Source organism: Lagopus leucura, unplaced genomic scaffold (assembly GCF_019238085.1).
Source record: "Lagopus leucura isolate 7727_CA_CO unplaced genomic scaffold, USGS_WTPT01 Super-Scaffold_100091, whole genome shotgun sequence".
NCBI lineage: Eukaryota > Metazoa > Chordata > Aves > Galliformes > Phasianidae > Lagopus > Lagopus leucura.
In genome coordinates this window covers 31,377-56,500 of record NW_024962320.1, presented here as the reverse complement: position 1 = coordinate 56,500, position 25,124 = coordinate 31,377, and the positions used below count along the sequence as shown (strand labels likewise).

The window sequence follows — 25,124 nt, the reverse complement described above, 5'->3', positions numbered from 1 at the left end:
TATATTTATACACAGTCTGAAGGCGCTGTCAGGGTTGCATCCATGAGAACAAGGCCCTGGGTGTGGATCTGCACTGCTCGATCCCACACACCTCCGTCTGAGCTGCTCCTGGTTTTCAACTGTGGTTCATCCAAGAGCGATGCTGGCAGTGACCCTTTGGGGAAGCACACGGCCCTGGGAGCTCCTCACCCTCTCCTGCTCCTCTCCAGGCACAGGGACACGTGTGGGGACGGGGAGTGGGGCAGGCAGGGGTGCCCGGGGCTTTCTTTGCCAAAGCACAGCCATCAGCATCCATCCAGGTCAGCAGAACGGCGCTGCTGCCTGAGCAACACAACGCTGCCGGCAGGGGATGTGTGACACATCGAAGCAGTTGTGAAGGTTGAGGTTGGTACTGGAAGAAAAGGCAAAGGGGGAAGGGGTGGTTATCGGTGGGCAGGGAGAGCTCAGGGCACCGCAGCATGGAGGAAATACAGCTGCTGCGTAGATCCAGGGCTGCCCTCACCTCCTCTGTTCTGATCCAAAGCATCTCAGGAGGCCACAGAATCGTGGGGTCCGCTCAGAAAGGACCTCCCAGACCCCAACCCAACCCCATCCTGCTGCGCCACTGCCCGCGTCCCCACACCTTTGTGGCTCTGGGGATGGTGGCAGCACTCCCTGTGCCGATGTCTGAGCACTCCATCAAAGAAATTATTCCCAATTCCCACCCTCTGCCTTTCCTGGAGCAATTTAATGCTGCTTTCTCTCATCCTACAAAACCCCACAGCACCCTGTGTTCCTGCAGACCCCACAACCCCCTCCGCTTCTCTGTGGTGGTGGGGTCAGTGTCCCTGCCCTGAACCCACTGCCTGTAGGGCTGAACTCACCTCTCTCCCTTCCACCTTCCAGACTGAGCCCTTCCTTGTGGGAAGCGCCTCCCGATCGTGATGGGAACCACAGAAGCCACCCTGCGGATGGAGAATGTGGATGTGAAGGAGGAGTGGCAGGACGAGGACTTCCCCAGGTAGGGAAGCAGCAGGGATGGCTGTGGATGGCAGTCAGGAGGGTTGGAGGGGGGCTCTGCGTGCTGCTCTGTGGATCGAGCAGCATCTTCCCAAATGGAGCAAAGTGGAACCAAAGTCGTTGGGACACGAAGATCGAGTGGCAGAATCTGGCCCTGTGTCACCTGTCTGCATCTGGTGCCACCTATGGGTCCTTAAAGTAGCTGTCCCCTTGGCATCCCACGGGACCCCATGGCACGCATCCCCTGAGCACAGTGGGCACCCATGGCATCCAGTGCCACCCAGGAGACCCTATAGCACCCATCCCCTTTGCACAGCAGGCACCCTATGGTGCCACCTATGGGACCTGGTGACACCCCTCCCCTTGACATGTTGGGTGCCACGTGTCACCTGGTGCCACGCATGGGACACCGTGTCACCTGTCCCCTTGGCACAGTGAGCGCCCCATGTCACCTGGTGCCAACTCTGTCACCTGTCCCCTATGGCACCCGGTGTCACCCATGGGACCCTACAGCACCCATCTCATGAGTACCCCATGTCACCTGGTGATGCCTATGTGACCTTATAGCACCTGTCCCCTTGGCACAACAGGCAACCTACAGCACCTAGGGACATCCTGACACTCACCCCCCCTTGACATGCTGGGTACCCCACGTCACCTGGTGCCATCTATGGGATCCTGTAGCACCCATCCCCATTATAGGGACCCTATGTTATCTGGTGCCACCTTTGGGACCTTATGACACTTCTCCCTTGACACGCTGGGTACCCCAGGTCACCTGGTGCCACCTATGGGACCCCACATCCCTCCAGCCCAGCAGACGGAGGCATTAAGGCGACATCCCCCCCCTCCACCCGCACTTCCAGCAGCACAGACCGGGGGCTCTGGGGGAGGCTGTGCCCCCTCCCAGCTGCAGCTGAACCCACAGGGTGGCAGTGTTGGTGGCACAGAGGCGCAGTGTGTGCTGTGGGATGGCACGTGCAGCCCTGAAAGCCCTCCTTGTGTCCTTCAGGGCCAGTGGATGAGCGTCGCTCTGTTCGACCCGAGCGCAGCTGCGGCGTTGGTGGGAGCATCTCTGTGCCAAAAAGAGAGGGGAGTGGAGGCACAGCAGGGTCATGTGTTTCTGGGGGAGGTTTCTCTTCCTGCTGAGGGCCGTGCAGACCTCTGCTGGTCGCCTGGGCAGTGTGGGGCAGCAGCACGGTGTGCCAGCTAATGCTCCCCATAAAAACCCACGGATGGAGGAGGGATGCGCTGCGCCTTGCCGTGCAGCAGCAAGCTCACCCAGCAATGCAGCTCCTGGATGCAAACTGGGGAGAGGCCAAGGGATGTGGGACAAGGGTGAGGGATGAGGGTGGCAGCAGCGTGGGACCCCGAGTGCAGGATCTGCCACAGAGGGATGAAATCAGGAGCTGATTTCTGCAATGGAGCGATGCCTCCATCCTAAGCGAGCTCCAGGCTGGGCACTGAACACAGCTCCTTCCTGAGAGCTGCCCCCAGCCCTCCCCATGCAGGCACTGTGCAAGGTGTGATGCCAGTATGCTGAGCTGCAGCTGATAGAGTGGGACGTGGGGAGGAGAGGGTCCTCCTGTGGGCTGCATGGTGGCTGCCACAACGCTGTGATGCTGCAATGCCATGATTCCATGATTCTGTGATGCTGGGATGCTCTGATGCAGTTATGCCACAATGCCATGATGCCATGATGCCATGATGCTGTGACGTTCTTGTGCTGATCACATAAGAGCACAGCCAACAGCATCATGGAATCATGGAATTCCAATGCTGTGATGTCATGATTCCATGCTTCCATGATGCTGGGATGCAGTTATGCCACGATTCCATGATTCTGTTAATTCCATGATGCTGTGATGCTGTGATTCCATGATTCCATGATGCTGTGATGCTGTGATGCCATAATTCCATGATGCTGTGATGCTGTGATGCCGTGGGGTCGGAGCATGCTCGCTGTGCTTTGCTTGCTGTGCTCGCCGTGCACCCATCGCATCCCATGCAGAGCTGCGGGCGTTGGGCAGTGCAGAGCAATCAGGTGCTCCTCCCGGAGCCTTAGAGCCGTTCTGCTGCGGGAATCGCGGTGTGGGGGGAGGCAGAGCCGGGGGGCGGTGATCCCATCCCGCTCGGGAAGGTAAGAGACCTTTTCTCTTTGCGTCTGACATCGGGATTGCCGCTGCTTGGGAAATGGCGCTGCCCCTTTCCCCTCCTTTTGGTGCCGTGGGGCCAAAGCGTGCGTCGCACCGCGTTTGTTGGATAAACAGCCGCGGAGACAACGGCAGGAGGGGGGGTGGGAGGGCTGGCGGTGCGCAGGGGGCTGCGGGGCCTTTGCTCGCCGCCCGTGGGGGAGCGAGAGCTTTGATCGGCTCTCATGAATAAACAACAGCAGCTCGGGGAGGATTAGCCCTCCCTCCGAAGATGTGCATGCTTTAATTTGGGGCAGCATCTTGCAGCTGACACGGCGGCAGTCGTCCCTGTGGGATCTGTCCCTGTCCCATCCCCGTTCTCCCAGCACCGCATTAAAAATGTTTGGTTTTTTCCCCCATGTTTCTCCCTGGGGACATCCCAGCATGCAGGATTTAAGCTTGCAGGCCCCACGCTCATTCCCTGCTGCTGGGAGCTCCCAGCAAGGGGAGGAACAGCAATGGGGAAACAAGGAGGGCTCAGAAGGGCCTTCTTCAAACAGCCCTGTGACACCATGGGGTCAGTGGGGTTTGGGAACCCATTGACATCATGAAGGTGCTATGGGGTCAATGGGGTTTGGGAATCCATTGACATCATGAAGGTGCCCTGGGGTCAGTGAGATTTGGGAACCTACTGACATTATAAATATGCTTTGGGGTCAGTGGGATTGGGGAACCCACTGACACTATGGGTGTGCCATGGGGTTGGTGGGATTTGGGGACCCGTTGACCATTTGGGGACCAATTTGCCATGGGGTCAGTGGGATTTGGGAACCCATTGACACCATGAATGTGCTACAGGGTCAGTGGGATTTGCGAACTACTGACATTATGCACGTGCAATGGGGTCTCTGAGATTTGGGAACCCACTGACATTAGGAATGTGCTGTAGGGACAGCGGGATTTGGGAGCCCATTGACACCATGAAGGTGCCATGGGGTCGGTGGAATTTGGGAGCCCATTGACATTATCGGTTTTCCATGGGGTCAGTGGGATTTGGAAACCAATTGACACTATGAATGTGCCATGGAGTCAATGGGATTTGGGAACCCATTGACACCACAAATGTGCCATGGGGTTGGTGAGATTTGGGAACCCACTGATGTCATGAAGGTGCCATGGGGTCAGTGGGATTTGGTCATGATGCAATAAAAAGGTTGCAAAACGTCTCCCCCAGCTAACATCCAGGAAAGGCACGATTTCCAACCCAAGCTAAAGGGAAAAATGTCCAGAAAGTGTCCAGCTCAGGGTGACAGCGCTGCTCAGTGCCACCAGCTGTGCAGAATCTGTCCCCTCTATGGCTTGGGAGCATCTCCACCTTCCAAAGGACAACAGCCACATGATGAGACCTGGCCTTGGTATCGGGAAAGGGAGCTGAACCATGGGCATTTCCAGCATTTTCACCCCAGGGCTGCAGGAGCCCAGGGAGCAGAGCTGTGGTTGGTCAGCCTTCAGCTCCCAGATCAGGTTTGGGTTCTGGTGCCCGGATCTCCACTCCAAATTGATCTGCTTTCAACACAGGCACCACTGCTGGCTGCAGAGGCCAACAACACTGTGCTCATAGCTAAGGTTGAAACCTCACCTTGACCACCAACAGAGCCACTGATGGAGCAAAGTCAGACTTTGGGATAGGAGGACGGTACCAGCATTTCCAGGGACACAACGCATTCTGGTGTCTCTGGCTAGATTTTCAATACAAGTCTTCCATTCCGCTTTTCCATTCTGATTTTCTGCTCAGATTTCCCATCCTTTCTGTGGGACAGTTGGATTAGAGCAGCGTTGGAGGGACAGGTTGGAAGTTACTTGGGATGGCGCAGTTGTTGGGCAGAGCACCCCAAGTCATCACCAGGCTGATGCTCCCAAAGGGAAGAGCCCATGCAGGGCTGTGTGTTGTTCCATCACATCCCCACTTCTCTCCACGGGGTGACTTTCTCCTAAAAATCCCTTATTTCCCAACTTTTCTGCTTGCCTGCAGGCCTCTTCCAGAAGAGACTGGCATGGAGTCGCTGGGCAGCCCTACAGAGGACGAGCACACATCCTGTAAGTACCAGCCCACCTACCGGGGTCCCTGGGGAGCACAAACCCCATGGGGTGACAGAGCACAGGTGGCCACAGCGCAGTTCCACCAAAACACCCATTCAGGAGAGGAACCAGATCTCAATTTGGGGATCTTTGACACAAACCCGGGGGGGGGGGAAATTGGGATCTCAAAGCATCGGTGCTTCCATTCAACCACACCTGAAGCATCACCTGAAACGGGACGAAGAAACTCAGCACGGCTGGCACTGAGGATGCAGGGCCAGGACAACCTGTCCCTTGTTTTCCTTTTGACTCCAGCTCCCCCACATACCTTAAACTTTAACGGGGCGCACCGTAAGCGGAAGACGCTTGTCGCACCTGAAATCAACATTTCCCTGGACCAGAGTGAAGGCTCCATTCTGTCCGATGACTTCTTGGACACGCCGGATGATCTGGATATCAATGTGGATGACATCGAAACGCCCGACGAGACGGATTCCCTCGAATTCCTGGGGAATGGGAACGAGCTGGAATGGGAAGGTATGAGGATGGCTGTGGGTGAACTGGTGAGGGTGGCCTCACTTTCACCGCTTCTGGCACCGCTCGCTGCTAGAAACGCTGCTTTCAGAGCTCACAGGTTGCAGCCCGACCTCAGCCTGGGGTAATGTGCAGGGTTTGTCCCTTTGCCAGATGACACTCCTGTGGCCACGGCCAAGAATATGCCTGGGGACAGCGCGGATCTGTTTGGGGACGGCGGGACAGAGGATGGGAGCGCAACCAACGGGCGGCTCTGGAGGACCGTCATCATTGGGGAGCAGGAGCACCGCATTGACCTGCAGATGATCAAACCCTACATGAGGGTGGTGACACATGGAGGTGAGGGGGATGCCTTGGGGGCTGGCTGCCCTCGTGGCTCTGCCAGCTGTCCCCTTTGAGGCAGGGGCTTTGTGCTGCTCGTGGCAGAAGCAGGGAGCTGCAATAAACACAAGCAGTGCTAAGTGTGGCTCCGAGGCAGTGTGAACCTTCCTGAGCCTTCCCACCAATTCCCAATGCTGCAGTGACCAAAGGTGCCAAACGCCTCTGGACCTCTCTGGGGCACAGCCAGAGGTGAAGGTACCCATAGGTGGGGGCCATTTGAGTGTGGCCATACAAAAACCTGGGGCAGAACTCTCTGCTCTGCCCTTTTTTCCTTCTTCCCTGAGCCCCACATGCACGTCACAGACAAAACCCAGCTTGGAGATGAACTCAGCTGTGACAAAGGTCCACCACAGGGACAAATGCTTCCCCAGAGCTGAGCAGAGCCAGACTTACCAACAGATCTTTGCTGGAAGGAGCAGCTGACGGTGCCTGTGCCTCTTTTCCAGGGTACTACGGAGAAGGACTCAATGCCATCATCGTCTTCGCTGCCTGCTACCTGCCAGACAGCAACCTGGCTGATTACCACTATATCATGGAGAACCTCTTCCTGTAAGTGGATGGGAGGGGATGGAGAGAAGGCAACTTGGGCTCCAGGGCTGCTGTTTGCTCATTGCATCTGGAACCTCAGCTGGAAGGAGCTTGAACTGGGGCCAAATGTCTGCAGCCTGCAGCTGGGGGGAATGTCACTGCGTTGAGATGTCCTCAGTGCTCACAAACAAGGCTGATAAGTCAGAGTGTTCAGACACTCCGTGTTAATTATGCTGGCGATGGACTCGGGCATAGCCACAGAGCACTGAACAGCTTGTAGCTGCTGCTCTGGGCAGCAAACAGTGCAGAGACATCTACTGATGCGTGCACTGTGCCAACAAGCGTGGGGAACCCCTGGGAAATGCACAAGGAGGCTGTGGATGCCCCAGCCCTGCAGGCATTCGAGGCCAGGCTGGATGTGGCTCTGGGCAGCCTGGGCTGCTGGTTGGTGACCTGCACACAGCAAGGGGTTGGAAGTAGATGGGCACTGTGGGCTTTTTCAACACAGGCCTTTCTGTGATTCTATGATGTGGTGCCGGGGGAGTTTGGTGTGCAGAGCAGGGACCCGGAGTCCCTTTGGGATGATGGAGGCAGCTTGCAGTGCCTTCTCTGAGCCTCATGTCCCCGTTGCTTCTGACCATCCTGCAGCTACGTGATCAGCAGCCTGGAGCTGCTGGTGGCTGAGGACTACATGATCGTGTACCTGAATGGAGCGACGCCGCGGAGGAGGATGCCGGGGCTGGGGTGGCTGAAGAAGTGCTACCAGATGATAGACAGAAGGTGAGATCCTGCCCTCCTCCCACATCTCTCACTGCTTCCATGGAATCATTCAGGTTGGAAGAGACCTGCACAACCCAACCCATCCCACTGCCCACGTCCCTCAGTGCCACCTCTCTACAGCTCTGAACCCCTCCAGGAGTGGTGACCCCCCATTCCCTGGGCAGCTGTGCCAGCACCTCACCACTGTTTCAATTCCTCTTAATACCCAGCCTGACCCTCCCGTGGTGCAATGTGAGGCCATCCCCCCTCATCCTATCGCTGTTATGTGGAGCAGAGGCCGACCCCCCCTTGCTACAACCTCCTTTCAGGAGCTGCAGGTCTCCCCTGAGCCTCCTGTTCTCCATACTGACCCATTCCATTCCCTAAACCACTCTCTAAGTCCCCACTGTGTTCCAGACCCTTCTCAGATCCACTGTCCCTCTCTGAACACAACCAGTGCTTGGTGTTGTTGGACCTCATCCCATTGGCCTCAGCCAAGTTCCAGATTCTGTAATCTTCTCCCCTCTGTCACATCTTGTTGACTTCATCCCCTCATCTCCCTCCTCCCCTGACTCAGATCCATGTAGGGACTATCCTACACCTGTAGGCAGCCATCCTACCAGCTGCCATCTCAGTGCTCCCACAGTGCTCATGAGCCCATGGGCTTTGGTTTGGAGGCCCCCACACACTGACAGATCACAGTGGGCTCTCAAGTTTGATATTCCATCCCATGGTTTCCCTCCAGGCTGCGGAAGAACCTCAAAGCCCTGATCATTGTGCATCCCTCGTGGTTCATCCGGACGGTGCTGGCTATTTCCAGGCCCTTCATCAGGTAAATGTAAAGCACTTCCAAATGTGAATGGTTTCAGAATGGGAACTGCATTAATCTTACGCTCAGCTTTGGGTAACGGTGCCCAAAGTGAGACCACGCAGCGGAGGGAGCACAGAGAGGAGGGGAGGAGGAGGAGATGGGCACAGAGGAGCGGAGCTCCACACCCCCATCAGGAACACCAGAATTCCTGCAGAGAGAAAAGCAAACCAAGGCCTCACACTCCTTCTCTTCTTCTGCCAGCGTGAAATTCATCAATAAGATCCAATACGTTCACAGCCTGGAGGAACTGGAGCAGCTCATCCCCATGGAGCACGTCCAGATCCCAGACTGCGTCTCGCAGTGAGTACCATGGCACTGATGGAGGGGGACATCGTGTTGGGTCCAAAGGACGTCGTGTTGGGTCCAAAGGACGTCGTGTTGGGTCCAAAGGACGTCATGTTGGGTCCAAAGGATGTCGTGTTGGGTCCAAAGCACGTCGTGTTGGGTCCAAAGGATGTTGTGTTGGGTCCAAAGGATGTCATGTTGGGTCCAAAGGATGTTGTGTTGGGTCCAAAAGACGTTGTGTTGGGTCCAAAGGATGTTGTGTTGGGTCCAAAGGATGTTGTGTTGGGTCCAAAGGACGTCATATTGGGTCCAAAGGACGTCATGTTGGGTCCAATGCTGCACGCTGGGAGCACAGAGCCTGGGGTGGACGTTGGCTTCTCAGTGTGTGCCAAGCAATGGTGTGCAGACAGCTCTCTGCCACCCCAGAGCCGAAGCATGGAGAGCAAACACTGTGTTTTGCTAAAAGCAAGTGGTGTCAGCGGGGTGATGCTGAAGAAGTGTTTCTTGTTTGTTGCAGATTTGAAGAAGAGAGGATCAAAGCCAGGAGAGAAAGGTAGGACTGCTCTCAGGTTCCTTCACTCGGGAAATTGCTGCCCTTTTTCTCTGTGCATTACTCTGCCCCCGTCTCCTCCAATGCAGAACCTCTCATTGCTCCCTGCAGCCCCCACCCCATTCAGCTCCAGCTTTCCCAGTCCCACTCCTGCACAGCAGGGCCGTGTCCTCAGCCCTCCTCGGGAAGACCTTAAACTCTCTGCTCTCCCAAAACGCAATAGATTTCAAATGCACTTCTTGCTTACAGGGCAGAAGAGAAACAAGACATGGCTGAAAGGGAAAGGTAATGATTTATCCCTCACTTAGACTTAATCCCTCACTGAGAAAATACCTGAGGCATTCTTGGCATGAGAACGGGGTCACAGCAAGGCCTACTTTTGTTGCAGCTTTGCTGCTGACCTTCATTTGTGTGCGTGGATCCCCAGCCCTGTTTGTCACCTCCATAAGCTGGCAGAGCCACTTGGTCATGGAGCACAGCCAGCAGCACTGGGAACGTTCAGTTTCAGCTCTTGCACAGTGGGAAAGTGCAGAGGGCCAAGTGCTGCTATCTGGCACATTCGGGTGCCCCCAAAGGCTGTAACATTAGATGGGAAGGAAAATTCTAGGAAGGTTTGGAAGACAGTGTCCAAAGCCAAAGCCAGGATCGCTTGGCCTGGTGTTAGCTCTGCTTTGGCCTCTCTGCTTTGTTCTCAGCAGCTCCCTCCCCAGAGCTGTGGGTCAGATGTGCCAGGACCCATTTGAGCCATGGGGACCACAGGACCTCGGGGCCAAGGGGCAAATTCACTAACTGCATCCATGGTTCTCTTCCCAGCAGGCCTGTGCCCCCTGCAGAGGATCAAGAAACCAGGTTGGACCACCATTCCCTTCTGCCTCCCCTCTGCTATGGGGCTTTGTTGCATTTGTAGTATGCAATGTGGAAAGTTCCAACACGTGTGTCATCCCAGAATCATTACTTTGGTTGGAGGGGAAACATCCCAGTTCCACCCACTCCATGGGTGCCCCCCACCTGCCCCGTGGCCCTGGGCTGCTCTGGGGATGGGGCACCCATGGGTGCCCATGGGATGCACTCAGAGTGTCACGGTGAGCTCTTCATGTGCCCTCAGGAAAGCCCTTAGAGGAGACCCATTCCCATCAGAGCTGTGCGTGGCGTCTCTTCAGCCCTGATCGCAGAACCACAAAACCATTAAGGCCGGAAAAAAACCTCTCAGGTCCCCCAGCCCACCTCCCACCCACTGCCCGTGTCCCTCAGCCACATCCACCCATTGGTATTTGGTGGAGGATTGCCCCCCAGACGCGACCGCGCTGTCAGAGACAACAGCCAGAACAAAGCACCACCGTTTGCCACCTCAAACCCACGCTGTCTGTCTGTTCCTCCCCAGCATGCCGTGAATCGAGGCAGCGCGGGACAAAGGGAGCAGAGAGCGACGCAGCCCAGCACTCCCCCCTGGAAATGACCTTTGGGTAGAAGACCTTTCCACCACCCAGCTCTGAGCTCTGTAAGGTCACGGGGCCTCCCCTGTCTGCACAACGCAAAGTCCTCCAAACTTCTGGAAAACATTTGACTTTTCAACAACAACAAGAAGAAATATCTCCAAGGATAGCACGTTTTCTTTTCAGGATGGGTTCCATCGTGTCCAGCAATGGTCTGCAGAGAGCTCGGAGCAAACAGAGACTCCACCTCCTCGCAGTGAGCAAAGAGCATCCCGCAGTCCATTTGCCCACAGACAGATCTGTTCTTCTTTTCAGTCCCAGCTCACTGCGACACTCTGCTGCCCCAGGGGATCGCTAATGCAAGAAATGAAAAGAGTCCATTTTCCCCCTTGCTATCCCTTTATTTTCCCCCTGTAAATGCCAAGTGCCCACCGCTCCTCCCAGCCTTGACCTCCGTTCATCTGCTGCCAGTTCTTATTAACTCGTAGTGAGCCGTTGCTGTGGGTAGATGCTGTGTTTTTACCATACTCATTCTGCCTCCGTAGGGCCCCGGTAGCTTTGGGAAGGGTCCCACAGAGCCTCCCTGTGAGCTTCTCCTCATGTCACACACAGTGGTCAGAAGGAGCCCTGCAGACAGGAGTGCTTCCTATGCCTCTGTGTTGGCTTCATGCCCTCGGACAATCCTCCATCACCGCTCCCTTGGTGGATTCCCACTGCCGAGGGTCAGGAACGCGCTGTGTGTCCTGGGGAGCACAGACCCCTCGGTACAGACAGATCCACGTGCAGGGATGGAGGAGAAAGTTGGGATGTGATGTGGGACTGTGCTGCCTGGTGCCGGGGCTCAGGAGGGCTCTGGGAGCAGAAGGGAGGAGAGCATGTTGGAAATGAGGACGTGGTGAAGGCAGTTGAAGATGCTGCTCTCGTCAGAGCGAGCTCACACACAGCACACCGGGCAGAGCCCTGCGCCAACAAGTGTGGATGGAGACCTGTGGGTCCCACACCCAGCCACCCCAACCCACAGCAATCCAAAATTAACCATGGGTTTCTGCGAGCGTCATTATGGGCCCCACTGGCAAGGGGAATTCTGCACAGCAGAGAAGGACTGAACAGCACTGCGACATCGGGGCAGCCCCTCCAGATCCTGTGGGCTTCAGATCATCCCATAAACACTGGGGATCTCCCTGTAGTAGGGTGGGAATTTGCCATCTCCTGTCGATAACACTGAGGTTGTCCTTCTGTGGTTTTGGACCATTTTAATGCATTTAGACAAAAAAAAAGAAAAAGAAAAAACAGAACTGCTCTGCTTACACAAAAGAGTGCAATTGGACGTTGGGAGTGGAGTTAGCAACCCAATGGGTGGGATGTTGGATAGCATCAAAGCTCAGCTCCCAAACCCCTTCTAACATCTGTAGTTATTAAAAACTCCAGTGAAGAATGTTTGAAACACAATGGGAAATCGTGCTGCTACAGAGCACGGGGCAGTGAGGAATGTAGAGGACGCGTGGTGCTGGGACCACTTCACAGTGCTGACATCCCACAGTCCATGAAATGCAACACTTCATGACCCCTAAGGACACGGTTTGGGGTTTTGTTGTTGGTTTGTGGGGTTTTTTTCCCTCCTTTTTCAATTCTTTTCCAAAGAACAGACGCTGGGTCTACGACTTCAGAAAAGCTGCAGGCCTGAAGATGATGTGTCCCGGGTTTCCAAGAGATTCCTTTGGGCTGAGAGTTCCCTGCGAGGATGCACAGACTTCACTGTGAGATGCGTAAGAAGTGATGTAAACACGAGTCCATTCACAACTTCTTTTTCCAAAAGGGCACTTTCTGATGGAGCACGTGGGATGCACCATATTTTAATTTTTCACAAGATGTCTGGATTGCATCAGCGTTCTGCTCCTGGATGGACATCTGTGTAGCTTTTCAGCACGGAAGAGAACGTTCAGCCCATAGCGGTGTGGGCACAGCCCAATGGGTGAGGGCTCAGCTCAGCCCACAGTGGGTGCGGGTGCCCCATATCCACAATGGATACAGGTACAACTAAATGTGAAAAGTTTTGGTAGCAACGAAAAATGTATCACTGACTTGTTGTTTCGGAGAGTGATTCAGATGCTCAGTGAAACTCTTTGCTGAGGACACAGCAGTGGGGTTGGCAGCGTCCCATAATTAACTACGCTGCAGTGCTGATGGCTTTAGGGCTGGTAGAGCAGCACAGGTTTCAACACATTGCCACAGGGTGGCCAAGGGATGGGCAGAGAGGCAAACGGGTGCAACAGGAGCTGCACCTGTCTGAAAATGCTGTCAGAAATTCACGTCCCGCTGTCACAGAGGTGAGAGGTTGATGGTAACTCCGGAGGACAGCGGACAAAAATTGGGGGCAGGTGATGGAGAACTGGTGATGCAGAGCTGCCAGTCCTGATGATGGAACTCACCGACCGTAAAGCAGCTGACAAGGGGCCAAGAGGAATCCAGAGTGACTGCAGACACTTTTTTTGCTGTTTCATAGAGCGCTGTGATCGGAATCAATGTACGGAAGGTCTGGTGCTGATGTTTCCACCGGAGTGCAGATTGTAGGAGATCCTCAGAGCAAATCTGCTCTACCAGAAGAAGATAAAGAAGTGAAATCACAGAATGACAGAATTGTAGGGGTTGGAAGGGACCTCCAGAGATCACAGAATCACAGAATCACAAGGTTGGAAACGACCTGCAAGATCATCCAGTCCAACCATCCTCCCACTCCTATCAGTGCCACAAGCACTAAACCATCTCTCGTAGCTCCTCATCCAGGCGCCTCTTGAACACTGCCAGGGACGGCGACTCCACCACCTCCCTGGGCAGCCATTGCAGTGCCTGACAACCCTTTGAGAGAAAAAGTTTATCCTAATATCCAACCTAAACCTCCTCTGGTATAACTTCTGGCCATTTCCTCAGGTCCTACTATTTGCCTGGGAGAAGAGGCCAGAACCTTTTGCACCACAACCTCCCTTCAGGAAGCAGGTTCCCTACAGCAGGTCGCACAGGTCGGCATCCAGGCAGGTCTTGAACATCTCCAGAGCAGGAGACTCCACCACCTCCCTGGGCAGCCTGTTCCAGTGCTAAAATAAATGTGGTAATGCAAGCACATTTCCATTCAGTCCTTTGCCAGCACGTAGACACACCTACCAAAGGAAACTGAATCAGCTGCATCCCTTTTCACCCCATCGTTCTCCAGGATGATGTTCCCAATACAGACCAGACCCCATTTCTGCCCCATAGAAACATCTCTAAGGATATGTGGACTCCTAAATGCTCTGCTTTCCATCAGGCAGAGGATTTACACGGCTGAACTGCTTCGTTTGGGCCAATTTAGGAACTGCTCCCATTCAGGACCACCCAGCGATGCTCTCTGGTTCACAGCAATGACCCAGGGAATGAAGCTGAGAAGCTGCTGCTCCGTTGGGAGCACTCACACCGCACTGCACTGCACAGACGTGAGCAGAGAGCCCCCCTCACCTGCACTGTTCCCAACTCTTTCTTCCAAAGACCCTTTTGCTGAGAGACGCACGGACGTGTGGATGAGGAAAGCAAAGCAGCACAGGTTTGAAGAGCAACACATCTCCTCCTGAACGTATCCAGGCGCTGAAAAAGGAAGGAGCCGATGAAGCAGTGGCAGCAACGAGCTGACATCGACCCAACAGCAGTGGAACCGCTGCTCCTACCCCAGATCCTCTGCAGCCCCTGGGGAAGGGAGTTTTTAAGGCACCGTGGCGATACGAGCCCATCGATCGCCGGGTTTTTCTTTCCTTTGCAGTGGCCCTTTTCACACAAACCCACATGTAAAAACATGTCCTTTTTCTAAAGTGTTTGTAATTGGACGGGCTGTGCTAGAAGGGTAGATTGCTGCTCAGTATGTATCGCTCTTTTTTGGCTTTGTATGATCCCATCAGAATCTGTGGATACCCAATTAAAAACAAGACTAATCCTCAAGAAAAAACCCACGTCCCTCTTTTTGTCTGTCCCTCTGGTAGGGGTGGTGGCACTGGAAGCTGAGTGTTTGCACCAAAATGACCTCTGTCCTGTCCACGTGGCACATGGCCCCTCCAAAGGGATCTCTGCCTTAGGACAGAGCTGCAGTCTGTAACAATGGGTACAGAAGGTGTGCACCTCCAATTTTTAATTAATCTCACTTATATAGAGTCATACTTATGTATATAAACATGAGGATTTACAGTGAGACATCTGAGGAGTCAATCTGAGTGCTTTATAAGTGGGATTTGGGGATATTTCAGCTGAGGAATTGGAAGTATGGATGGGTGCAAGCTTAATCCTATAGAATTATCACTGTGTTCACACTGTGAAATATTCAGGAAAAGAACTTGACACAGCTGAACCCAGTGGGCTGTGACAGGGCTGAAGGAGCCCCAGTGACCCTGATGCTGTTGGGTTGTGATACAGCCAAGGGAACCTCGGTGACCTTGCTCCCACTGGGCTGTGACACGGCTGAAGGATGGGTTGGGGTTGCACCTGATGATCCTGGAAATCTTTTCCCACCTTTGTGACCATCCCATGAGGACCACTGCTCTGCGTGGGCACTGACTGCCATTGAAGGACAGTTGTTCCTTTTTGTGTGTTCATCTGGCAACAACAAAAACAGTCTCAGAAAAACAAGATCCAGGTCCACCGACAGAACTGAATTCAGATCCCTCTCCCCCAGCTTTGGCCCATCGTGGAGTTACACACGGGCTGAAAGACATGAGGTTCCAATGGGGACAGAGCTGCTCTGTCAGCTCCTGCAGGTGGAATTCCTGCTGTTATTACCACACTGATACAAAGAAGAACCATTCCCCACTCCTCTCCATGGCCATTCCCACTAACCCCATGGTTCCTCCCACAGAGCACTGAGCCCCAAAGAGCTCCCTTTCCTGCAGCATCGGGATAGATGTGTGCTTCATTCAGAGTAAGGTCATGGGGTGTGGGAGCAGGACAGCTGCAGATCCCAACACTTTGGGAATTTTTTTCTACATCCCTAATTGGGCCCTGCAAAAACAAGCTGCCTGCCTTCAGGCTCCAGCTTTCCTTCCCCTCCCAGCCCTATAGAATCAATAATGTCAGAAAAGACCTCTATGATCATCTTGCCTGACATCTACACACTGCCTCACCCTGTTTCTTTCATGCCAACCTTTAGTCCATTCCTTCTGTGCCCATCCCTTTCCCTTCCCCCAACAATTCTGCCCCCCCACACCCCACAGCACACCCAGAGGTCCCCATTTCCTCCCACTGGTCCCCACTCCCAGCTCACAGCCCTCCCACCACCGTGGGCAGCAGTGGGATCAGCTGCAGTGACACGGAACATGTCACTGTTGGCAGCTCTGTGACAAGGTGCCAGCAAATGTTATCCTACAGAAGCTTGGTACCCTGCCAGCCCATGGTTTTGCCACCAGCTGATAGAGCTCCTTATCTTCTTTCAGGGCAGTCCTGTATGGAGGTAGAAATTGGACACGAATATCACGATGGTTCCTTCCAGCTCAGAATTTTCCAAGGTTCTCCAGTTCTTCCAAGTGGGTACGAAGGGTTTTGCATTGTTGATGTGAGTGCCACCCAGCCTTTGGAGAAACGCTCTGCAGCACAGCCCAGAGCAAACCAAGAATATAAAAATCTGCAGGTGGAAACACTGCCTTCCCTCAGTTCTTTATTAACTGCAGTGCTGCCTCATCCCAACGCTACCTCCAAGGAAGGCATCCAGAAATCCTGACGTAACAGTGCTCACATCCTAACCATAATCCTGACCCTGATCCTAACCTTGGCCCCATAAGCAACACCTTACAGCTTGAAGTCTGAATGGAAGCTTTAGGATCACCGATGCATCCTGCAGCAGAGCTCCATGCCTGTTGCAGAGCTGAGCTGCCCCAGGGGCACAGAGGCACTCCCCAGGAATGCTGGTGTCCCCTTTGCCAAACCTCTCCTAGCTTCAACCTCAAGCTGGCACATTCTAAAAGCAGAGAGCATCGCCGTCTGCCTGCGGTTGCAGCTGTCACCCCCCGTTTGTGTTGGCGAAGCGTCACCACGAACGGCTCTGTACAGAAATGAGCACGGAAAAAGGAAGTGCCACTGAGTGACATGTGACTCACCCGGCACGCAGCCGTAGTGCTGCTCAAAAAAGAACTCGTGAGCACGCGGCGACGGCATGGCCACGCCATGGGTCAGGAGGGCTCCCTGCTGCCAGGAAGGACGGCTGTTCTCGTTGGCGTCCGTTTGGGGTACTGGGCTGGGGGGCAATTCTCAGCTGCACAGAAGATGGCATGTTCCAAATGTATTTGGTTCCACGGTGACCAAAGGTGGCTGACCCCAGTGTCCCTCCACCTGCAAAAACCTGCAGGTTTTTATGGCCATGTTAAGGTCAAACACGGTGAAATCGACACTAATAAACACCACGCACTGTTTGTTCATTAACCAGACACCTCCCCAACTCGTGGGCAGGAGAGGGACACAGCGAAGAGGAAGAAAAATGTACTTCTGTTTGCACGGAGCTCAGCTGAGGCTGGACTGTAAGATGGGATCAACTGTTGCTACTCCTTTTCAGTGCACAGTGGCAACAGGCACCAATGGGCGACCCACTGTAACCACTGTGATGGGCACCTGCTGGGTGACCCCACTGCAGCCACTGGAAATCCCATGTCCAGTTTTCCCATTCCCATTTTCACCTCCCATTCATCCTCAGGAACTGCAGCTCCACACATCTCTACAGCAATCCCATCACGCTGCAATGGGAAAATGGCAGTGAGAGTCCCCAGAAACACATCAGCACACAGCTAATGCTGGCAATAAGAACTGGAGTGGGAACATGCAGAGGTCTGGGTGCTCAACGCACAGAGCAATGCAGCGTTGGGTCGTGTCATATAGCCCCATTCATAGATTTGCTATAGCCTGTCTCCATTGAAACAATCTCATCTGTTGCCTCCAACACCTTCATTGCAAGGTTCCAGAATCTGGTTAACGTTTTTCTGCTAATTGGCAACCTGTGTTAATTTGTGGTCGGCTTATCTTAACGGATCACCAGACCTTGACCTCATGGCTGATGAGCACAGTGCAGCCTGCAGGGTCTGCAGGGAGAAGGACCATGCTTGGTTGGATCACAGCTGGGGGGGCACAGCCCGGATTTGAGGTGCAAATGAGATTGTTTAGGGCACAAAGCTTTCTGCACAAAGCAGCCCTGAACACGAACTGATGATGAGGGCACACCATCCCCTGCCTGGAGAAAAAGGCATCGCTGGTGTGTGCCACGTGCTGGGGGTGCTAATGGGATGGGAGACACAACAGGCATCCGCACAGAGACGGGAGCAGGGATCGGTGCTGCAGCACAGGGCTGTAGGGAAAGGGAGACACAAGGTGTGTTGGTGCACTTACCAGCTGCATCGTTAGGTCGTTATTTACAGCCCCCTTTATGGCCAGGAATGCCGCCAGCACTGTCAGGCGCTGTGCTGATAAGCAGAAGGAAGGAAACGCGCGGTGCTTTGGTGACTGGAGCTCTGCCGGGTGCTGCTTTGAAACAATGCTCCAAATTCCCATCACTGCGTCCATCAGAACGCTGCCCGCCCCACACAGCGCGTCCCCGCGATCTGGGATCTGAAAAGATCGCTGTAATTAAAATCAAAGGCCCTGCATTGCAGAGGCAGTCTTTTATTTGAGCAGCGGCATCCGGATCTGACGGATGTGTGGGGGAACGCAGAGAGGGACCATCAGCACAGCCACCGGGCGCTGCGTCTGCGGGGCAGAGCTAGCTCCAGGCTGCAAGTGGTTCCCTAAGGATGTGAACAGGGGGCGGGACGATGGGTTTATCGGGTTTGGACGGATTTATACATACGGGAATACAAAGAGGAAGCAGAAGGGCGCTCTCGTTCTGCATTGTCCGTGTTGGGGTTTCAGGGAATCCGGGTGCAGCTGCGATCCGCAGAAGGGAAAGCAAAAGGAGAATGATTTCCTCGCTCAGCCCCACGGAGGGGGGTTGACATTTCCACCTGCCCCATTCCTAATTAAGGCAAAGGGATCGCCGCCGAGCGCTAATTATAGCCAGCAGAGCGACAGGTGCGCGCGTGACCCCGCGATCAGAGCCCGGGGAGAGGGGGGAGGAGGAGCCGGAGGGGGGGGGGGGGGGGGGGGGGGCGGGCCGCCCCCAAAAAAGGGCATGGGGGGGGCAGATGGGTGTCAGCTATGGGGCGGGGAAACGGCCGCCGGATGCTATAAACCCGCAGCAAAGCGCCTCTGTTTCAATGGAACAGCGGAGCGGGGCTGAGCCCAGCGGGAACGCAGCGCAGCCGAGGGGGAAAAGGGCCCCTCTGTGCAAAACCCCACAAACTGTGGGGTTCTCCTCCTCCTCCCCACACTGCACAGCTCGGCTATGGAGTACATCATAGGGATCGGAGGGTGAGTGTGGGTAGAATGGGATGGGGTTAGGGGGTGCATGGGGATGGAGGGGGTTATGAGGTGATATAGGGGGTGGGAGGGGGTTCCTGGGTTGTATAAGGGATAGGAGGGGGCTCTGCTGTTACATAGGGGATGGGGTTCTAGGGGTTGTATAGGGGATAGGACAGGGTTAGGGGGTGTATAGGGGGAGGGAGAGGGTTCAAGGCTGATATAGGGATGGGGTTCTAGGGGTTGTATAGGGGATGAGAGGGAGTTCTGGGGTTATTTAGGGGATAGGATGGGGTTCCTGGGTTATATAGGGGATAGCGTGGCATTATGGGGTTGTATAAGCGCTGACAGAGGGCTCATGGGTTATATAGGGGATAGGACAAGGTTCTAGGGGTTGTACAGGGGATAGGACAGGGTTCTGGGGGTTATATAGGGAATAGGAGGGGGTTATGGGGTGATAGAGGGGATGGGGTTCTGGGGCTTGTGTAGGGAATGGGATTCTATGGTTATATAGGGGATGGGATGGGGTTCCTGGATTATATAGGGGCTATATAGGGGACAGAATGGGGTTCTGGGAGCTGTATAAGGGACAACAGGAGGTTCTGGGGGCTCTATAGGGGACAGGACAGGGTTCTGAGGGCTGTATAGGGAATGGGATGGGGTTCTGCATTTACATAGGGGATTATAGGGCTACATAGGGGATTGTACAGCTATATAGGAGACAGGATGGGATTCTAGGGGTTGAACAGGAGATGGGAAGGGGTTCCGAGGTTATATAGGGGATAGGATGGGGGTTATATAGGGGATGGTACAGGATGGTGGGGTTACATAGGGGATGGGATGGGGTTATATTGGGGATGGAACGGAGTCCTGAGGTTACATAGGAGCTGGTACAGGATGGTGAGCTTACACGCGGGGTCGGACGGGCTATGGGGCTGCACAGCGGACGGGAGGCATGCCGGGGTCGGTCACACAGTACGGGGCCAACACGAGCACTGCCCCGGGGAGATCGGAGCCGCCACGGCGCAGACCCCTCTGCCCCCCACCTCCATCCCGCCCAACATGGCGGCGGCCCCGCTCCTCTCAGCGCCGCAGCGCCCTCCCGCGCGCGGGAAGCGCCGGACGTTCGGAATGTTACACTTCCGGGATGGGAGGCGGGCCGCGCTCGCGGCGACAGCCAATCAGCGCTCAGCGCGCGCCGCCGCGGCGCGAAATTCGAACGTGGAGCGCGCGCTCCCCGGTGCCGGTTCGTGTTCCGCCATTTTTGGGTCCGAATCGCCAGGTTTGGGGTTTTTGGGGTTTGGGTTTTTTTTTCGCTCTAGCGTCACCAACGGGGGCAAAACCACGCTGACCAACAGGATCGTCAAGGCGCTGCCCAACTGCTGCGTCGTGCACCAGGATGACTTCTTCAAGGTGAGCGCCGCGGGGATCCCACGCCCTGCTGACAGGGAGAGCGGTGGGGGCAGGGGGAGAGATGGGATGTGGGGCCAGGGGAGCGTTGGGGTTGATGGAGCGCTGAGGCCAGGGGAATTTGGGGCCAATGGAGTTTGGGGTGAATGGAGTATGGGACTGTGGAGCATTGGGGGCAGTGAGATGTGGGGCTGGGAGAGCATGGGATTAATGGAGTGCTGGGGCCAGGGAACCAATGGAGCGTTGGGGTCCACTAAGTATTGGTGTCAGAGGGGCATTGGGGTTAATGGAGCACTGAGGCCAGTGGAGCACTGGGGTTAATAGAGCATGGGTCAACGGAGCATTGGGGCCAATGGAATTTGGGGTCAGGGGAGCACTGGGATTGATGGAGCATTGGGATCAATTGAATATGGGGCCAGGGGAGCATTGGGGTTGGTGGAGTACTGGGAGCAATGGAATATGGGGCCAGGGGAGTACTGAGGTCGATGGATCACTGGGGTTAATAGAGCATGGGCCAGTGGAGCATTGGGGCCAATGGAATTTGGGGTCAACGGAGTGCTGGGGTAATGGAGTATGGGACTATGGAGCATTGGGGGCAATGGGGCATTGAGATCAATAGAATATGGGGCCAGGGGAGCATTAGAGTTGATGGAGCACTGGGGCCAGGGGAGCATTGGGGTTGACAAAGCATTGGGATTAAAGCATGTGGGGTCAGGGGAGTATTGGGTTTAATAGAGCACTGAGGCCAGTGGAGTGCTGGGGCTGATAGAACCTTGTGGCCAATGGAGCATTGGGGGCCAATAGAAGATGGGACCAATGGAGCACTGGGATCAATGGAATATGGGGCCAGGGGAGTGTTGGGGTTAGTGGAGCACTGGGGTTAACAGACTATGGGGCAATGGAAGATGGGGCCAGGGGGGCATTGGGGTCAATGGAACATTGGGGTCAATAGGATACGGGGCCAGTGGAGCATGGGGTGGCAATGGAGTGTTGGGATTAATGGAACATAGGGCCAGGGGAGCATTGGGGTTGGCTATAATATTAGGGTCAGGGGAGCACTGGGGCCAACAGAGTATTGGGGGGTTGGAGTACAGCTCAGTGGAGCATTGGGGCCAATGGAATATGGGGCCAGTGGAGCATTGGGGTCCAGTAAGTACTGGGGTCAGGGGAGCACTGCTATCGGGGGAGCTTTGGAGTTATTGAGCATGAACCAATGGTGCACTGAAGGCCAACGAAATATGGGGGAACATTGGAGTCAATGGAATATAGAGCTGGTGGAGCATAGGGGCCAGTGGAGCTATTGGGGTCAGGGGAGCATTGGAGTAATGGATTATGGGGCCAGTGGAGCACTGAGGCCAATGGAATATGGGGCCAGTGGAGCATTGGGGTTGATGGAGCATTGGGGAGTATGGGCTGGTGGAGCACTGGGGCCAGTTTGCATGCTGCCCTATATGTCTGCTTATAACCCTGAGTGCTGGGATGGCTGCAGCATGGCCAGCCTCAGCCCTCTGTCACCAATGGCCCCGAGGAGCCCAGAGCACTGCTGAGGTTTTTGGGGTGGGGGGGAGATGGGGAAAGGCTGTGATTAAAGGCTGTTGGGTTTGGGGGAAGCGATCCTACTGGCTTTGCAGCAATGTTTTCTCACTGTGTTTCAGCCCCAAGACCAAATAGAAGTCGGGGAGGACGGCTTCAAGCAGTGGGACGGTAAGAGCGGTGCTGGCTGTAGGATGCAGTGATGTATCTTCTTTCGTTGGGCTGTTTTGTTGGGGTTTTTTTGTTGGGTTTGTTTTTTTTCCTGCTGTTGTTTTTCCCTAAGCATTTCCTTTCAATTCTTAACGCTGTCATAGTCCGTTAACCTTTCGAACCCGTGTGGGTGGCGGCGTTTGATGGGGATCCTCTCTCCCACCCACCCCTCAGTGCTGGACTCCCTGGATATGGAGGCCATGGTGAGCACGGTGCGTGCCTGGATGGAGAACCCGGTCAAGTTCGCCCGTTCCCATGGGGTGAACGTCACACCTGACCCTACAGAGCCTCCGTCCAAAGAGCCCCACATTCTGCTCATCGAAGGCTTCCTGCTTTACAACTACAGGTGAGCTCGAGGGCGGGGGGAACCCATGGAATTGAAACCCATTCCTGGTATCAGCGTGCCCCACCGAGTCCCCATAGCAGATTTTGGGGTGGGGGTCAACCATGCGATGCATGGGGTGACTGCTGATGAGCCCGCCCTACAGGAATGTGCCTTAATGACAGCACTGGTCAGCAGGGTGGGAAATAGGAAGGTTGATTGTGGGGTTTTGGGGGGGAGGGTAAGACCAGGAAATAACGATTTCTTTCTGCAGACCCCTGATGGAGCTCTTCGACCTCCGCTACTTCCTGGCAGTGCCGTACGATGAGTGCAAACGGAGGAGGAGGTGGGTGGTGCTGGGCTGCAGCACTGACCAACCCCAAATCCTCATCCCAGCCAGCACTGCTCACCCTTCAGCCTTCATCCCAGCTGGCACTGCCCAAACCTGAATCCTCATTTCAACTGACACTGCTGACCCTAAACCTTCATCCCACCCAGTACTCCCACCCTAAATCCACGTCCCAGCCAGAACTGCTGACCCTAAGCCTTCATCCCAAACAGCACTGGCCAACCCTAAATCCTCACCCTAAGCCCTCACCCCAACCATAAATGCTCACCTCACTTTGGACTTTAGGATTTTGGGATCACTGCTGGTCCTAAACCTTCATCCCAGCCAGCACTGCTCACCCTGAGCCCTCATCCCAACCATAAATGCTCACCTCACTTGGGGATTTAGGATTGTATGATCACTGCTGATTCTAAACCTTCATCCCAGCCAGTACTGCTCACTCTAAGCCCTTACCCCAACCACAAAAGCTCACCTCACCCAGCACTGCTGATCCTAAACCTTCATCCCAGCCAGCACTGCTCACCCTAAGCCCTCACCCCAACCAATTCTGCTCACCCTAAATCCTCACCCCACTCAGCTCTGCCCAGCTCTCCCATCCCACCCCTTCCTCCCATCTCACACTGCTGACCCCAATCCCCCTCCTGACCCCAGTAAGGGTGATGAGCTTTGGGGTACCCTGCACTGCCGTTATTGGTGTGTAGGAGCATTGCGTGCAAACTGGAATTAATGAGTTTAATTAGGATAAGTGACCCCATGCCATAGGGGGATACATCTATAGGGGGCAGTAGGTGAGCCATAGGGGGGATTATAGGGGGATATGAGGCTACAGGGGGCTGTGGGGTGGATATGGGGAGATATGGGGCAGTCAGTCTTGGCTCTGACTGTCCCTTTGGAGTGGGTTTTACCAACATCCCACCCACCAACGGGGACGTGGCACGCATCCCCTACAGCCACCATGGACCCCATCGGGGGGTGCTGGAAGAAAACCTACCCCGAAATTGGGGGTGACAGTTGCTGGGAAGCGATGCCCACCATCCCCATGTTCCCTGTTTGCAGTACGCGCAGCTACACCGTCCCTGATCCCCCCGGCCTCTTCGATGGCCACGTGTGGCCCATGTACCTGAAGCACCGCAAGGAGATGGAGGACAACGGGGTCGATGTCGGTGCGTGGCCCCATTCCCTGCCCTCGGGGGTTTTGAGGTCGCTGTGTCCCCCCACAAGGACGGTTTGATGACGGTCCGTGTCACAGAGTCACCATTAAGGATGGGGGAGAACTCTGAGGTCACTGAGCCTCGTGCTGTACCCACATGGAGCTGTAGGGCTGGTTGGCGATGGCCAGGGGGAAAATAGGGAGAATTAGGGGGGGAAAGACAACTTTCTGCTGGGGGAAGGGGGGTTTGGGGTGGGTTCTGTTGTGGGGAAGTGGGAAAAGAGCCAACAAAACCGATGCTGGAGCCAACATTTAGGCCAACAAAGCCAGCGTTGGGGCCAACATTTGGGACCAACGAAGCCAACATTTGGGGCCAACATTTGGGACCAACAAAGCCAACATTTAGGCCAGCAAGGCCAATGTTGGGCCAACATTTGGGACCAACGAAGCCAATATTTAGGCTAACAAAGCCAATGTTGGGGCCAACATTTGGGGTCAACATTTGGGGCCAGTGAAGCCAATGTTGGGGCCAACAAAGCCAACGTTGAGGCCAACATTTGGGACCAACAAAGCCAACACTGGGTCTATCCATGCCATATTTAGGAACAAATCAATGCAAATGTTGCCCTAAGCATCCCATCTATTAACCAGGCCCCCCCCCCCGGGTCAGACACCCCACAGGTTCCCCCCCAGCCCCCCATTTTGTGACACCTCCTCTCCCTCAGTCTATTTAGATGGGCTGAAGAGCAGAGAGGAGCTCTACGACGAAGTCCTGGAGGACATCAGGAACAGATTGCTGAACCGCCCCCCAGGTAACCCCACAGCTGGGGGGCAGGGGAGCAGCCCTGGGTGCTGGGGGGGGGGTCTCACAGCACCCCTTCTCCTTCACAGGGCCCCCCAAGAGCTGAGGGACCCCACGCTCAGATGTAAATACTACTTAACGCCGCCGTCGGAACGAGGGTTGATTTGGGAAACGTCTTTTGTATATAATTGAGAACTGAAGATAATTTATTTGCAACCGTGCCGGGCAGGATTTGTTATTTTATTTTATTTTATTTCATTTTATTTTATTTTTATATTCCACCACATTTTGCCAGAAGTTGGGAACTCTTCTTTTTTTCCTGATGGAAAGAACAGAGGCCGCCTTTGGGACCCGGCCGCTCCGCAACGCCGTCGTTCCCATGCAGTAAAACCAGTTCCAATCTCTCCTTTCA

The 25,124-nt window shown here is 54.8% G+C and overlaps 2 protein-coding genes and 1 long non-coding RNA gene across 17 annotated transcripts; 2 read left to right on the top strand and 1 right to left on the bottom strand.

Moving 5' to 3' along the window:
• Positions 1-19,992, bottom strand: LOC122188890. Of its 12 annotated transcripts, none has more exons than XR_006181663.1 (10): positions 19,847-19,992; positions 18,389-18,465; positions 17,932-18,150; positions 16,656-16,897; positions 15,079-16,145; positions 14,041-14,166; positions 6,519-6,672; positions 4,771-5,734; positions 864-944; positions 1-391 (listed from the first exon to the last, which is right to left on the bottom strand). It is a non-coding gene; the product is annotated as an uncharacterized LOC122188890 (long non-coding RNA). The 12 variants fall into 12 exon arrangements; XR_006181667.1 differs by lacking the exon at positions 19,847-19,992 and having other exon boundaries at positions 15,079-15,162; positions 15,942-16,145; positions 18,389-18,600; XR_006181661.1 differs by lacking the exon at positions 19,847-19,992 and having other exon boundaries at positions 4,771-5,438; positions 5,539-5,734; positions 18,389-18,596.
• ATCAY (ATCAY kinesin light chain interacting caytaxin) lies at positions 907-11,832 on the top strand. Of its 2 annotated transcripts, none has more exons than XM_042887561.1 (12): positions 907-1,000; positions 5,164-5,228; positions 5,526-5,747; positions 5,898-6,083; positions 6,572-6,674; positions 7,302-7,433; positions 8,158-8,244; positions 8,485-8,583; positions 9,086-9,121; positions 9,368-9,403; positions 9,935-9,967; positions 10,500-11,832. In XM_042887561.1, exons 1-12 carry the CDS (start codon positions 924-926, stop codon positions 10,507-10,509), a joined length of 1,086 nt encoding a protein of 361 aa, XP_042743495.1. In that variant the 5' UTR covers positions 907-923; the 3' UTR covers positions 10,510-11,832. The 2 variants fall into 2 exon arrangements, with proteins under 2 accessions (XP_042743495.1, XP_042743494.1); XM_042887560.1 differs by having other exon boundaries at positions 9,932-9,967.
• On the top strand, positions 18,410-25,124 carry NMRK2 (nicotinamide riboside kinase 2). 3 transcript variants are annotated; one of them, XM_042887564.1, is made up of 9 exons: positions 18,416-18,609; positions 18,804-18,948; positions 20,259-20,349; positions 22,002-22,050; positions 22,264-22,435; positions 22,686-22,757; positions 23,817-23,923; positions 24,636-24,722; positions 24,802-25,124. In XM_042887564.1, exons 2-9 carry the CDS (start codon positions 18,923-18,925, stop codon positions 24,816-24,818), a joined length of 621 nt encoding a protein of 206 aa, XP_042743498.1. In that variant the 5' UTR covers positions 18,416-18,609; positions 18,804-18,922; the 3' UTR covers positions 24,819-25,124. The 3 variants fall into 3 exon arrangements, with proteins under 3 accessions (XP_042743496.1, XP_042743498.1, XP_042743497.1); XM_042887562.1 differs by having other exon boundaries at positions 18,410-18,609; positions 24,636-25,124; XM_042887563.1 differs by lacking the exons at positions 18,416-18,609; positions 18,804-18,948 and having other exon boundaries at positions 20,332-20,349; positions 22,194-22,435; positions 24,636-25,124.

Coding starts and splice junctions, on each gene's coding strand:
- ATCAY (XM_042887560.1), top strand. CDS start 924: ATGGGAACCACAGAAGCCACCCTGCGGATGGAGAATGTGGATGTGAAG. Junction 5,229..5,525: donor AGAGGACGAGCACACATCCT/GTAAGTACCAGC, acceptor TTTTGACTCCAG/CTCCCCCACATACCTTAAAC. Junction 6,675..7,301: donor ATCATGGAGAACCTCTTCCT/GTAAGTGGATGG, acceptor ACCATCCTGCAG/CTACGTGATCAGCAGCCTGG.
- NMRK2 (XM_042887562.1), top strand. CDS start 18,923: ATGGAGTACATCATAGGGATCGGAGG. Junction 20,350..22,001: donor ACCAGGATGACTTCTTCAAG/GTGAGCGCCGCG, acceptor ACTGTGTTTCAG/CCCCAAGACCAAATAGAAGT. Junction 23,924..24,635: donor GGACAACGGGGTCGATGTCG/GTGCGTGGCCCC, acceptor CCTCTCCCTCAG/TCTATTTAGATGGGCTGAAG.